The sequence below is a fragment of the Lontra canadensis genome, unplaced genomic scaffold (genome assembly GCF_010015895.1).
Source record: "Lontra canadensis isolate GAN:19392208 unplaced genomic scaffold, GSC_riverotter_1.0 scaffold19, whole genome shotgun sequence".
NCBI classification, from domain to species: domain Eukaryota; kingdom Metazoa; phylum Chordata; class Mammalia; order Carnivora; family Mustelidae; genus Lontra; species Lontra canadensis.
In genome coordinates this window covers 11474150-11488701 of record NW_022631013.1, presented here as the reverse complement: position 1 = coordinate 11488701, position 14552 = coordinate 11474150, and the positions used below count along the sequence as shown (strand labels likewise).

The 14552-nt window shown below is 52.7% G+C and overlaps 1 protein-coding gene across 4 annotated transcripts in view; it reads left to right on the top strand.

The window, feature by feature from the left end:
* Positions 1–154: 154 nt before the first annotated feature.
* The window catches only part of TLN1 (talin 1), a 32707-nt gene continuing 18309 nt past the window's right edge, over positions 155–14552 (top strand). Inside the window, exons 1-19 of one of the 4 annotated variants that reach the window (XM_032860527.1) lie at positions 155–417; positions 6640–6802; positions 7034–7131; positions 7404–7533; positions 7640–7792; positions 8044–8186; positions 8295–8422; positions 9138–9198; positions 9820–9924; positions 10261–10416; positions 11406–11507; positions 11672–11748; positions 11982–12162; positions 12335–12448; positions 12565–12673; positions 12906–13114; positions 13270–13368; positions 13767–13817; positions 14378–14545. In XM_032860527.1, the coding sequence (XP_032716418.1) occupies positions 6673–6802; positions 7034–7131; positions 7404–7533; positions 7640–7792; positions 8044–8186; positions 8295–8422; positions 9138–9198; positions 9820–9924; positions 10261–10416; positions 11406–11507; positions 11672–11748; positions 11982–12162; positions 12335–12448; positions 12565–12673; positions 12906–13114; positions 13270–13368; positions 13767–13817; positions 14378–14545 (2214 nt within the window). In that variant the 5' untranslated portion in view covers positions 155–417; positions 6640–6672. Of the gene's footprint in view, positions 459–4791; positions 5146–6639; positions 6803–7033; positions 7132–7403; positions 7534–7639; positions 7793–8043; positions 8187–8294; positions 8423–9137; positions 9199–9819; positions 9925–10260; positions 10417–11405; positions 11508–11671; positions 11749–11981; positions 12163–12334; positions 12449–12564; positions 12674–12905; positions 13115–13269; positions 13369–13766; positions 13818–14377; positions 14546–14552 lie in introns of those variants that run through there. The other 3 variants (XM_032860525.1, XM_032860526.1, XM_032860528.1) reach the window with 3 other exon arrangements.

The following is a 14552-nucleotide window of genomic DNA, read 5'->3' as shown; positions in this document are numbered from 1 at the left end:
GACGCGGAAGTCGCTTAGCAGCTGCACGCCACGTCCCGGGAGCGACGCAAATAGAGGGGACGTCTCTGCTGCCTCCTCACACCCTGGGGGCGGGCATTCTGGGGGACGGGCTCCGCCTTGGCCCCCGGCTGAAAAAGGGAAGGGTTAGAGAGTAAAAGGGAACTCGGGCGCTGTTCGAGCATTTGCTCCGGATTGTGCCGCACCCTTGCTTCCTGCCGGGGAGGGGCCGCCTGTCTGAGGCCGGCTCCCGAGCATCGAGTGCTGCGGCCAGAGCAGCTTCCTGCTGCCCCCGCAACCATAGAGCGCGGGCCCAGGGCGCCGCCCGCGGGTGGGGGACGTTCCGCGGACGGAAGTGGCCGAGAGAGTGTCGAAGGGAGGGCGAGGCCGGAGCCCGATTGCCACCGGGAGAACGAGCGGGTTAGCGGGCCGGCGGGCGGGGCACGAGCCGGGCAGCGCAGGTAGGCCGGACCCGGCCGAGCCGGAGCCTCAGGGTGGGGCCGCGAGGCCGGACCCGGGAAGCTGGCGGGCGAGCGGGCGGGCGGGGCCCTCTGACTCTCCTGCGTCTCCTATTTCGGGTCCTGCTGGAGAGGTCAGAGTCCAGTGTATCTCGCTTGGGATCGGAGTTAAGTAGGCCATTTTAAGGGAGCCAGGCCCTTCCTGGGATCAGTCCTCTGTCTGGAATAGTTTTGGGGAGGGCTAGATGTGGGTGGCAGTGAGGCGCAGGGCGGGGATCGGGTTTGAGGTTAGCTGATAGCGGGTATGTGGGTAGGAAAGCTTCGAGTGAGTTTGGGATTAGGTAGAGTTGGGTTTAGGAATCAAGGTTAGTTTAAGGAGTTATAAAGCCAGAGTTGGAAATTTAGAGTTACTGGCGTGAGTCAGGTCCGTTTTATGTAGGTGAAGTTTGGATTAGGTCATTGTGGAGTTTTTTGGTGGTTTTTTTGTTTTTTGTTTTTTCTGGCCAACGTAAGTCAAAGGTGGGATTCAGGGCCGATTTAAGAGTCAACACAGGAATTAAATTAGAAGTCTAGTTTTAGGGATTAGAGAACATTAGCATGGTACAAGGGATAAATACCAAAGAGATGGATCAGGAACCAAGTGACAAAGGAGTTTTAGGCTTAGAGATCAACATTTAAGGTTAAGGTCAGGGAATTTGGTGCTGGAGGTAAAAATTAGATCCATATTATGGATCAAGGATTGGGTACGGCGTCTGTTAGGAAAGGGATGAATGTCAAAGCCAGTATTGGGAAGCAGGAAACAAACTAGGGTCAGGGTTAATGTTAAGAATTAGGGTTAGTTTTAGGGGCACGTAGGTGGCTTAGTGGGTTAAGTCTCTCCCTTTGGTTCCCTTCATGATCTCAGGGTTCTGGGATCAAGCCCCACATCAGGCTCTCTGCGCCCCCACCCCCACCCGCCTCTCTGTCTACTTGTGATCTCTGTCAAATAAATAAAATATTTTTTTAAAAAATAATTAGGGTTAGTTTTAGGAGGGGGTTATGGTTGAGGTTCGGGTAGTTGGCCTCTGATAGATAAAATTTAAGAGATTGGTAGCAGGTAGGTGCACTCCTTTTGTGGGGAGGTCTCATTGCTACATAGTTTCAGTGGTTCTCTAGCCCAGAAATATGGTAAAGTAATTTCACATTAGGGTTCTGGGCTTCACTAGAATTGCGGGTATCTGGGATTCCAGCTTCTTTATTTTGCTCTCTAAATCCAGTGCTCTTGCTGTGGTCACCACAGTTTAGGGACAGTGGTTTCTGGACTATGTTACTTACAAGATAGGAGGTGGGAATAGGCCTGGGAACCAGGAGATGTACAAGGCCTAGTCACAAGTGGGGGACTACTTAGGGAGAAGGGACTGTGATTAAGGAGAGGCTGACCATGAAAACACTGTTGCCATGGGAGAAAGAAATGACTGAATCCTCTGAAAGTTCAGCCCTATTGCCTCCCAGTTCCCTCATTCTCTGGTTATTAAGTCCTCTCTCCAACTCACCTCCCTGGCCCTGCAGTTCACACCCTCCCTGCATACCCCTTTCCTCAAGCACAATCCTGCATACAGAGTTCTCCCCTCACCTGTAACTTCTTCCATGCTTGTTCCTCTTGCCGGTCATTCCCAGCTGCAGTTCTACCTCCCTTTCTGTCCCTGATACTGCACCTCCTAACATATTTTGCCCTCCCAAATCTAAGCGTTCACATCATCTTAAAGCACTCTTCCACACTTTACCCACTCACCCACCTGCACACCTCCTGGTCATCTGCTGAATACCCTACCCAAAGCCTAATATAACTGTCAAGTACCCGCAGGCCCTGCTATGTGCCAGCCCCTGGCTCTAAGCCTTCTTAATTTCTTGGTCCAGTTGTAGATCCCCTTCCCCCACTCCCCAAACAGAAAAGAGGAAATGAGACCCAAAGAGGAAACTGGGTCTTGCTGATCCCACGCCCAGCCAGGCCACTGACCACACCCCCATTTCACTCCCAGCCTGACCCTGCCACTGACCACAGCACTATCCCCTACTCAGTGTGACCCAGCTGCTGGTTATGCCCCAGACCCACCCACCCCAATCAACTCCAGCTCTGCGTATATACTGCCACCATCCCATCGCTCTCCCCCCAACACCATCCTAGCCTTATTTAGCCACTGACCACAGCCCCATCTCTTCTCAGTCTCCTGTAGCCTAATCTGACCTCTGACCTCACTCTGCCATTCCCTGTCTTATAATTATTTTCTCCCTTCGCCTAGCCTGATTCGGTGATTGATCATATATGTATTTTTCCTACCACCGTCTTCCCCAGCCTTCTTCCCCATTTCTAGTTCAATACAGTCACTAACCTCATCCCTTCTGCTGCTACTGGTGCTAACCCCATCCCCATCTCCTGTGCCACAGAGCCTCATCTTCATATACCCAGCTCGGCCCAATCCTGGCGTTCTCCCCTTCCCAATTCCTTAGTAAACTCAAGCCACCCCAGCCACTGAGTGGCTACTAATGACAGAAGCTGTGGGACTTCAGTCTGACTTTGGGCCCTGGTCCCTGAAGGTCAACGGGACAAACCGTCATCAGGTCCTGACAGTTTTACCTCTTCAAACTACAAATGAGCAACGTCCTCCTCTCCACCATTCTAACTACTGTCATCACTTCTCATTTGTGCTAATTCAGTGTCTTTCTGACCTATCTCCAAGGTAACTGCCAGAATTATTTTCCAGAATCTAGTTCTGGTTATGTCCCTTTTCTGCTCAAAGCCTCCCTTGGCCTCCTGGTGCCCTCCAGTAGGTAAAATACTCCTTCCTCTCTAGTCCTCCCCTGCCTTTCCACCCTGACCTGACTTCCCCGTCGCTGCTCCCTTGCAGGTACCCTGTGCTTCTGCCAGCCGGCCCCTCACTTCCCTGAATGCTCCTTCGTGATTTCCTGCTCCTCCACCTTTGCTTATGCTCTTCTCTCTGCCTGGAATGCTACCCCTGACTCACCTCTCGCTGGCGTAGTGGAGACAGCTTGGGCTTTGGAGTCAGAGATATGGGTTCGGATCCTGGCTTCACAACTTACTAGCTGTATGACTTTAGAGAAGTTCCTTGAACAAGTATTTAACATCTTTGCACCTCAGTTTCCTAATCTGTAAAAATGGGTATAATGATACTTATCTTGTCGGGTTATTGTAAAGATGAAATGAAATTATGTATACAAAGAAATTGACATATCATCAATAAAAGGTAATCCTTATGATTTTTATTATCTTTAAAGTCCTAACTTCAAATGACACTTTAAACAGAGACTTTTTGGTCCCTTTTCTGTAACCTAAAGGGATCTCTCCCCTGAACACACACATCTTGACTCTGACCACATCCTGCCCTGTATTATAATTCTGTATTTGGCTTACCCACTCAACTAACCGGGAGCCCCTTGAAAGTGAAGGCAAGGGCTTGCTCTTCTTGCTTCCCAGTCACTGAGAGTTTGGCCCAGGGCCTTTTTCACAACAGACCCTCAGAAATGCTTGTTGGATGAATGGAGGGAGAATGTCTGTGTAATGGGAAGAGAGATGTCGGGGCAAGTTGTTCTCCTAAGGACAGAGGTGTGTTTGTGGGGAAGCTGTGTGCGTGGGACAGGGTCTTTATGGGAAGATAATGTGGTTGTGATAGGGTCTGTGTAAGGGACTGCATGTTTGAGATAACGTGTATGTGGAGACAGTATTAGTAGCTTTGTGGTAAAGAGCTCTGTGCATAGACAGGGGTGCAGTTGGGGGGAGTGGATATGTATAGATAGGTGTAGGTGGTGAGGGGCTATGTTGAGGGAGATCAGGTCCAGCCCGTCAGCTGCCCAGTCCAGCCCAAAATGAGCCTCCAGCAGCCTGAGGCCGGATATGTCAGTCTCACCCACAACCACCACCCCCCCCTTCACCACCACCACCACCCGCCCCCCCCTCCCCCCGCCCCGTGGTTGCGGACTCAGAGTCCAAATTTGGTAACAGACTGAGGGTTACTCCCCCAACCCTCATACATTCTGACTTTGTCTTCAGGTTTCTTTCTCCCTTGTCTCTTTCTGTAGCTCCCTGTCTTTCTGCAGCTCCCTTTGTGGGTATCTGTTCTGACTATATTCTCCATGTGCCCCAAATTCTTTACCCCCCCCCAGTATACTTACATTCCATTCCTTGCTAGGATTTGACCTCTTGTCCTCCACCCCCCCCCATTGCCCAACTCCTCTGGAATGCATCTCAGGAATGTCTTGAGGGAGGAGGAGTTCCCTGGGAGAGGGATGGGGGGGGGCATTGTTGCTGTTTCATAAAACATGGTGGAAAAGGGAGCAAAGTTCTCAGGCCAGAGGAGGAACTGGATGGCTTCTCCCCATACTTCCAAGGGGCTTGTTCTGTGCCCTCATCACCCTCTCACTTCTCAATTCCTTTTCCTCCCTCACCGTCTTGTAGCTATGTGGGTGTCCACTCAGGACCAGCCTGGGAGTAAGGGTAGGCATGACTCATCTCCCTTATCGGGGTCTTACCAGAGGTTTCCGTGCTTGAAGAAGAAGGGGGTGTCCATATGTCCGGAGGAAGTGGGGGAGATGTGCCATTTCAGCTTAGGGTGGAGGGTCCTTTCAGTCCTGCCCACAGCTCCTCCGACTCCTCCACTTCGCTGACCCTCCAGCCCTCCAGCAGCCCCACAGCCAGGTCTGTCAAGCTATTGGGAGAGGTAGCCAAGGAATGGGGGAGGTGGGCAGAGAGCTGGGGAGACTGGAAGGGTCCTCGCTTGTTTGGAAATAAAGATAGCAAGCTGTGGTTTCTTATGAGACTCTGGACTGTTTATAAGGTCAGAATGGTCTCTCAGATCCCTGCTCCACACCTTTCCCACATATACCTGTCTCCTGTTTCTAGATTTTTCAGTCTCCACCTCATCCTTCCTAATCTCTTCACCTTCCACAAACCTATCCCTTCCCAACTTCCCTGGTTCTGGCTTCTGTATCCCAGCACTCCTACCTGTTTCTAACCTAACCCCAGTCGTCTGTTTCCCCACTTGGGGTTTGCTGCTTGCCAGGAGGGGAATGGGCAGCCCGAATTTGCTCATTCTCAGTTGAGAGGAACCAATCCCTGTACCAAACTGGGTCACATCATCAGCTGCCAGGCAGACTTGTCTTCTTGTCCCCTGGGTGCCACCTGCCACCTGCAGGGGTTCCTCCAGCCTGCTGAGAGGTGCCAAGGAGGGTGGGGGAGGTCAGGGTGGGACTGATATCTCGAGGTGCCCTGAAAACACCATCATGGGAGGCAGTAAGACGGGGGCAGAGCTTGAGAAGGGCTTACCGAAGACTGGAGAGCATGAAACCAGTTGTCGTGAGGAGTGGGTATTCACTTGGTGACTTGGAGCAAGGACCAAGTTAGACTGAGCTCTTCCTCTGATCTGCCTTGAAACTACCCAACCTGCCCCACCATGTCTGATATCCATTCTGCAAAACTGAGGAGTTGACTAGGTAATTTCTGAGATCCATTTGGATTAGAGAATCATCATTGTAGTTTGACTGCCAGGAAAGCCAGATGCAGGGCCAGGCTCCCTGGGAAGGCCCCTCCCTCTCCAGTTAGATGGCGCAAGCCACCGGTGTTTCATCTCCTTGCCCAGCTAGCTGGAGTCGGTGTTTGCAGGCTTCAGGATCTCTTGGGAATTACCTAATATAACGTCCTCATTTTGTAGAGAAGGAGGCTAAAGCTGTCAGAGGGGAGGTCACGTGATGAATCAGGGCAGAGCTCTGAAAATCCCAGACAGGAAAAAGCCAGTAAGACCTAGTGAGAGACAAAGAGAGAAAAAGACTGAACTAAGAAAAGATGAAAACCAGGCAGAGGCAGGGCTGGGAAAAGAGCAAGGTAGGGGCCAAGTGAGAGACACTTGGCACACAGAAGGGAGGCACAGATTCTGGTGGTAGGGACAGGACGGTGTCTTCAGGGAACACTGCATTGCAGACCAGACTCACAACTAACCACTCTTAGGTGGTTAGGATTGGGTTTTTTGGTATAAATAATTTTTCCATCTTTAAAATGCTTAAATAAGACAAAAGAACCACGTTACTCTTTGCTCTGGTGGGTCCCTTTCAAAAACACCCCTCCCTGGGGCTCCATCTGGGGGACCTCCTGTCCTCTAGTGCGGATGTGTGCTAATGCGCTGATGCCACGGGCCAGGTAGAGACAGGCTGGAGAGGAGAAGCTGCCACCATGGTTGCGCTTTCGCTGAAGATCAGCATTGGGAATGTGGTGAAGACGATGCAGTTTGAGCCGTCCACCATGGTGTATGATGCCTGTCGCATCATTCGTGAGCGCATCCCAGAGGCCCTGGCTGGCCCTCGTGAGTCTGAGTACCCTGGTGGCGGGGGTGGGAGTCTTCCGTCCCTCCTTGTTCCCGGGCTCTTGGCTTTAAGGGATGAACTCAAGGCTACTCATCCCTCAGGCCTGTGCTCCCTGGTTCCCTCTCTCCCCCTTAAGCCCTCAGTCTCTGGGGAAATAGTAAGGGAACCATGCAGCCATTCAGCAACACTGGGGTCCTCGTGAGTCTGAGGTGACCCATCCTCTCTTTTAGCCAGCGACTTTGGGCTCTTCCTGTCAGATGAAGACCCCAAAAAAGGTATATGGCTGGAGGCCGGGAAAGCCTTGGATTACTACATGCTCCGAAATGGGGTGAGTATCCCTTCATCGAGGACCATCAACATCCCCTCCTCTACCTCCTGTTTCAGCCATATCTGTTGTCCCTGAGCCTCTCCAGGCTTTCTATCCCAGGCAGTCAAAATAACCTGCTTTTTGAGTGATCTCAAAAAGCAGGTTATTTTGCTTTTTGTAATCTACTTTTAGTAGTGTTGCTTTTAGTAATCTACTTGCCTCCCCTCTGGAGGAGAAAGGAAGTAATACCTCTGGCTCCAAGGGGGCCCCTTCTCCTGTTCCCGCCCCACCAGGACACCATGGAGTACAGGAAGAAACAGAGGCCCCTGAAAATCCGTATGCTCGACGGAACCGTGAAGACTATCATGGTGGATGACTCTAAGACTGTCACCGACATGCTCATGACCATCTGTGCCCGCATTGGTAAGGGGTCTCGGGGGGGCTGAGGGCACGGGAATGGAGGCTCCCGCTCCTCTAGAGAACACAGATGTGGTGCCTGGGGTGCCACCGACCCCTCCCCCTTCCCCAGGCATCACCAACCATGATGAATATTCGCTGGTGCGAGAGCTGATGGAAGAGAAAAAGGAGGAGGTGACAGGGACCTTACGGAAGGACAAGACACTGCTGCGAGATGAAAAGAAGATGGAGAAACTAAAGCAGAAGTTGCACACAGATGATGAGCGTAAGCAGAAATCAGAAAAAAGAGGGCCCTGGAAATGGTCGGGGTGGGGGGAGCGGGGGGGCTGTTTATTCGTTAGTTATGGAGAATCTGCTTTTGCGAGGCGCCATTTGAGACGCAGGCTGTATCAGTAATAAAACAAAGTCTTACACTCGTGGAACTTCTCGGTGAGAGAAGGTAGGAGATGAAGAGCAAAGAGCAGACAAGGCAGGCGCCCTTGGGGCTCGGCATTGAGGGGACTGTGTGTGTCTCAGTGAACTGGCTGGACCATGGCCGCACACTGAGAGAACAGGGAGTAGAGGAGCACGAGACACTTCTGCTGCGGAGGAAGTTCTTCTACTCAGACCAGAATGTGGACTCCCGGGACCCCGTACAGCTGAACCTTCTTTATGTGCAGGTGTGGAGAGGATTTGCCTGGGGTAGGGGAGGTAGGGAGAGGGGGTGGAAGCACATCGAGGGGTATCCCCACACCCACACCCAACACCCGCCGCCTTGTGTTCTCCAGGCACGAGATGACATCCTCAATGGCTCCCACCCTGTCTCCTTCGACAAGGCCTGTGAGTTTGCTGGCTTCCAGTGCCAGATCCAGTTTGGGCCCCACAATGAGCAGAAGCACAAGGCTGGCTTCCTTGAGTGAGTGACCCACATCCCACACCCTGTCAGGGCCCAGGACTCACTGGGCCCAACAGCCCTGCCCCCCTCCCAGGCTTTCTCTCTCTGTTCCTCTTCCGATGCAGCAGGGTTTGACCCACACTGGTCCCTTTTTTTGCTGCCGTCAGCTGTTTGTCTCCTTGCTGGCCCCATGTGGAACACGAACGTAGCCCAGAATCTCTGCCTCTGCCCCACACCTCTCAAGCAAGCATGTAGCCTTTCTGAGATTCTCTGAAGAATTTTACTGTAGCAGCCAGAGGAAAACAGAACATTTCTCCTCATAGGGAATATAGACTTAGAAAGCTTCACGAGTCTCATCCACCAATACTCCTCAGAATGTGGAGAGCGCAGCGTGGCTTGCTTGGCTTCCTCCATGCATGGTCATCCTTCTCCTGAACTCCTTCTGCTCTTGGTTCCCTGCAGTAGTGCTCTAGACCCTCTTTCCCTCAGGGACTGAGCCTGCAACTCAGGTTCCCCCAGCCCCTCTCCCTGTAGGGAGAGACATGGGCTGCACTCAAGAGCTCATGCTAGGCCGTCGCTTCTTCATGAATAATCCCAACTCTGTTCCCTTGAGCCTTCCTTCTTCCCAAAGATAACACTGTCCTAGACATTTCCTCACACCCCCAGGCCTACAGTCCATGGCCCACATATCCCTGATGCTGTCCACTACATGCTGACCCTCCCTTTTCTGGTGTAGCCTGAAGGACTTCCTGCCCAAGGAGTATGTGAAGCAGAAGGGAGAGCGTAAGATCTTCCAGGTGAATGGGGGTCGGGGAAAGTGCTGGGGATGCCCTGGGAGCTTTGCTGCTTAAGCCTACTGATTGAATGGACCCCGCCCCTTCTTTGTCTCCTCCTACCCCGGTTCCACCCACCAAGCTGCTCTTCCACCTCTCCTGTGCCAAGAAAGCCAAAGACCTGGGCTCCATCACTGCATTTGCTGTGGAATTCAATTCAATATTCTTGTTTTCTTTTCTTTGCCTCTAACATGAGATGACAGTACCTTCCCTGGGTAGGATTGATAGGAGAATCAAATGAGATAGTATGCCTCATATTACTGTGAAAAGTATATCTTTGTACAAATGTGTTATCCCCACTTCTTGAATACTCAGCCAAAAAGCGATCTATTTGACCTTCTACTTCTTATCTGTTTGTTTCCAGAACATCTGCAAGTTCTTTAACTGTATCCCCTGAATTGTCGCTTTTGCATATCCTTCATCAGCCCCCAGCCCGTCACCCTCTCATTTCTCATATCCTGCACCCCCTAACCTTTCCTCTGCCCCCCATAATACGCTTCCATTGTAGTTAACGTCACAACCCCTTGTCTGTGACACTGTCTGCCCACATTCTGCTAAACGTTTTTTCCTGTTTCCTACTCTCAGGCACACAAGAATTGTGGACAGATGAGTGAGATCGAGGCCAAGGTGCGCTACGTGAAGCTAGCCCGTTCTCTCAAGACATATGGTGTCTCCTTCTTTCTTGTCAAGGTGGGCTACAGACCCTTCTCACTGTCCTCCTCAGTCCTGCTCTTTCCTTTCCCCTCAAAGTCTGGCCCTGCCTTTGGTCACATTTTCCATCATCCCTACAAGTCCCATTCTCTGCCTTGCTCTGACCTTGTGAAAACTTGCCCTGTTGTCAGCCCTCTGCCACCACTTGGCTCTCAACCCTGTGTTTTCCCTCGAGGAGCTTGTCCCAGCTCCATCTAGATACCCAGTTCAGCTCTCCCCGTGCTCCTCAGCAACCCCTTGTGGTCCAGATCTGATCTCCTCGTTCACTTGCTATGGCCTGTAGCCACAGTACCAATGACAACCTCTGCCTCACAGGAAAAGATGAAAGGAAAGAACAAGCTGGTGCCCAGGCTTCTGGGCATCACTAAGGAATGTGTAATGCGAGTGGACGAGAAGACCAAGGAGGTGATCCAAGAATGGAGCCTCACCAACATCAAACGCTGGGCTGCCTCTCCCAAGAGCTTCACCCTGGTGAGTCTGGGAGCCCAGAGGGGAAGGCGCTTTGGAATTTTCAGGCGGGGGTAGCTGCAGAGGTCTCTCCACTCCCTTGGGATAGTGCAGTGTGTGTGACTCCAGAAAAAGGGAGAATTTTGTAACAGTTACAGGACCATGGAGATCAGAGTAGAGGAGAAGCGTTCCTGGAGAATAAGTGATGCTAAAATGAAACTGTCTAAAAAATCAGCAGGACAAGGGCGCCTGGGTGGCTCAGTGGGTTAAGCCTCCACCTTCAGCTCAGGTCATGATCCCAGTGTCCTGGGATCGAACCCCGCATCGGGCTCTCTGCTCGGGCGGGGAGCCTGCTTCCTCCCCACCCCCGCCTGCTTCTCTGCCTACTTGTGATCTCTGTCAAATAAATAAATAGAATCTTTAAAAAAAAGAAAAATCACCTAAAAAAAAAAAATCAACAGGACAGAACTGTCACCAGCAAGCTGAGCTCGCAGAATACTTGAGGAGAGGGAAGGAAAAGGTGGTAAAAAGATAAGATAAGCCTCCTCTCTTTGAGCAGGAACTATATAGTAGTTCCCCCCCCCCCCCCCCACCCCCCACCCCCGGCTTTATATTTTCGTGTGCTGGATTGGAAACTGATACCACCTTGATAAAGTACCCCAGTGAGGGGATGAGAATTTCTTAAAGGCTATTTTTCCATTTTGGATACTAGTGCTAAACCTTCAGTTGTGGTCAGTGATAAATGTTTGTCTTCCCAATTTTATTATCAGGGGGAGAGAAAAGAGGTTTCATGGATAGCATGCATGTGAACTATGCAGCACAAAGACTCTTCTCAGAAATAAAGTGTTGCCCTCCAGGGAGGAAAAGAAAGAGGAAATTAAAGGGTGGGCTTCTCCCCAGAGACCTGTTGGCAGGGGAAGCCCTCACCAGCTCATCCGTGGGGCTCGCATCCTACCCTTTTCCATCCTGGGTAGATGCTGGCTCTCCCACCAAGCCCCCACCTTGTCACCTAGGATTTCGGGGACTACCAAGATGGCTACTACTCAGTACAGACGACGGAAGGAGAGCAGATCGCACAGCTCATCGCTGGCTACATTGATATCATCCTTAAGAAGGTGCCCGCCTCAGCCTTTTCCTTATCTTCCCCCACCTTCTACCCAAGCCAGTCCTTTCAAAGTGGGGCACCAGGTTCTGGAAAAAGGCTGACGAAGGGAAAGAAGAAGCTACCTTTTCCCTGCCTCTCTTTTCTTTAATTGTTGTTCCTTTTTCCTTCCCACAGAAAAAAAGCAAGGATCACTTTGGGCTGGAGGGAGATGAGGAGTCTACTATGCTGGAGGACTCAGTGTCCCCCAAAAAGTACGAAGGGAGCTGGGCTGATCCCGTCGATCAGGGGCAGGGATGGCAGGTCCTGACTCCAATGACTGCTGAGGGGTGGGAAATCCCTAGGACGGTTCTTTAACCAGTCACAGGCTCTCCTAAGACCTCACCTGCCCCACTAGACTCTAGGACCTGCAAAGGTAGTAGAGCTGGGTGGGAAGGGGGTGAGAGCACAGAGTTCTCTGAGTGCTTCCCGGGGTGTCCCCTTCTAGGTCGACAGTGCTGCAGCAGCAGTATAACCGGGTGGGGAAGGTGGAGCATGGCTCTGTGGCCCTGCCCGCTATCATGCGCTCCGGAGCCTCTGGGCCTGAGAATTTCCAGGTGGGCAGCATGCCACCGGCCCAGCAGCAGATCACCAGTGGCCAGATGCACCGAGGACACATGCCCCCTCTGGTAAGAGTGCGCTGCCAACAGGGGGCTAAGCTGTTCCCCCACTGTCAGCGGGGCCCAGCCAGGAGCTAGGCAGTCTTTCCCCACATCCCTGTTTGTATTCCTGTCCCTAGCCTCGAGTTCTTTACCTTCTCTTGCCTCTAAGCACTCCATTTCTCCTGCCCTTGTGTTGCAGACATCAGCCCAGCAGGCGCTCACTGGGACCATCAACTCCAGCATGCAGGCCGTGCAGGCTGCCCAGGCCACTCTGGATGACTTTGACACTCTGCCCCCTCTGGGCCAGGATGCTGTGAGTACGGGAGGAAGGAGTGGCCAGAGGTGCTGAGGCCCGGACTCCCTGGAGGGATCGGGGTTGACCAAACCAGGGCAGACCCTGAGCTTTGCTTCTCTGTCTTTCCCTCGCAGGCCTCTAAGGCCTGGCGTAAGAACAAGATGGATGAATCAAAGCACGAGATCCACTCCCAGGTAGATGCCATCACGGCCGGTACTGCCTCTGTGGTCAACCTGACAGCAGGTAAGCCGGGCGCCAGGCTCTCCATGTGGTGGGGAGTGGGAGGAAGAACGCGTGTGAGCACAAGTGTGATGGCTCTGGGTGGGACCGCACCTTGACTCATGGAAGAGACCGTGTGCGTGTACGTCTGTCTCCGGATGTGTGTATGACTAACGCCTCTGACTGTGCGCCTCGCCAACCCATCGTCTGGCCTGCCCGCCTCTCACTCATGCTCCTCTTCCTCATCCTCCCTCAGGGGACCCTGCAGAGACAGACTACACAGCGGTGGGCTGTGCGGTCACCACCATCTCCTCCAACCTCACGGAGATGTCCCGCGGCGTGAAGCTGCTGGCGGCGCTACTGGAGGATGAAGGCAGCAGTGGCCGGCCCCTGCTGCAGGCCGCCAAGGGCCTCGCCGGGGCAGTGTCCGAGCTGCTGCGCAGTGCCCAGCCTGCCATTGCTGAGGTCAGGGACCATGGGCTGGCACCAGGGCAGAGAGCCCAAAGGAGAAGGGGGCAGTCCAGGCTGTGGGGTGGAGTTGGGGGACCTGTGGGCCTGTAGGACTCAGGGGCATGTGGGCAGGGATTGGGCAGCTTCTGACTGGTGTCCACCCTCCACAGCCCCGTCAGAACCTGCTGCAAGCAGCTGGGAACGTGGGCCAGGCCAGTGGGGAGCTGTTGCAGCAAATTGGGGAGAGTGATACTGACCCCCACTTCCAGGTTAGTGACTTACCCAACTCCTAGAACATAAGCTTCTTGGAGGTAATCTCTGACCCTGAATCTAGCTCCTAATCCTGTTCATTCAAATCAACGTCTCAGAGCCAGTCTGAGCCTCTCTTTGCAGGGAATGACACTGGGAACCTCCAGTCCCTTTTTTATGGGATGAGAATTCAGAATTCCTGAGTCTAAACTAAATCTACTAGTTCACGCTTGGCTGATTGATATTTTGTAGCCGCTTGTCATATTTTCCTTGTCTTTCCCATATATAGCCCTTGTCCCAGCTTAACATGCTGAAACCCCCTCCATGCCACCCTGAGGACACTATTCCTCTAGCTGCCCCCTTCCCCACCCTATGCCGGTTTCCTCAGCTGACTTGTTATCCTGGATTTCCCACGCAGATATGTGCACCCAGAGGGGCTGGGGCTCGATCTCCCCACGATACCCCCACGGTAACGGCCTCTGGCCTGGGCCTTCCCAGCTTTGTCCTCTCTGAGCCGCATACACTCGCTCTGCACCTCTCCCTCAACCTCAACCTCCTAGGGGAGCAGAACATGATGGGAGATGGGTAGGCATGTCAAAGGCAGGGTTTAGAAAAATGGGATCAGGGAGGGTTGTACGGGGTCTCATACTCCAGGGTGACAGCTTCCAACCAAGATTGAGAAGAAATGAAGGAAAGAAGCTGAGGGTGGGAGGAATGCCAAGGGGTACCTCTCTCCATCCCACTGTAACACCACTGCCCTTCCCTCCCCATCACCATCCGAGTGTATCCGCCTCATGCATTTCTCCCTTTGGTGTAGGCTCTGTTTCTCCTGGTGTAGGTTTGTTCCTTGGTGGGGGTTCTGTCCTACTGGGTGCTCGAGGCAGGGGCTTGGGGTATCTTCTGGTTGCTTCTGCATATACTGTCCTATGATTGGAGTCAGTGGGAATAATGAAACAGCTTATGCCTCTGAGAAGGGTCCCTGGATCCCAAGCCCGATTTCAAGCCCTGCTGACAGCTGTTTCCTCACAGGACGTACTAATGCAGCTAGCCAAGGCCGTGGCAAGTGCCGCAGCTGCCTTGGTCCTCAAGGCCAAGAGTGTGGCCCAGCGGACAGAGGACTCCGGGCTCCAGACCCAGGTCATTGCTGCAGCAACACAGTGTGCCTTGTCCACCTCTCAGCTGGTGGCCTGTACCAAGGTGAGCC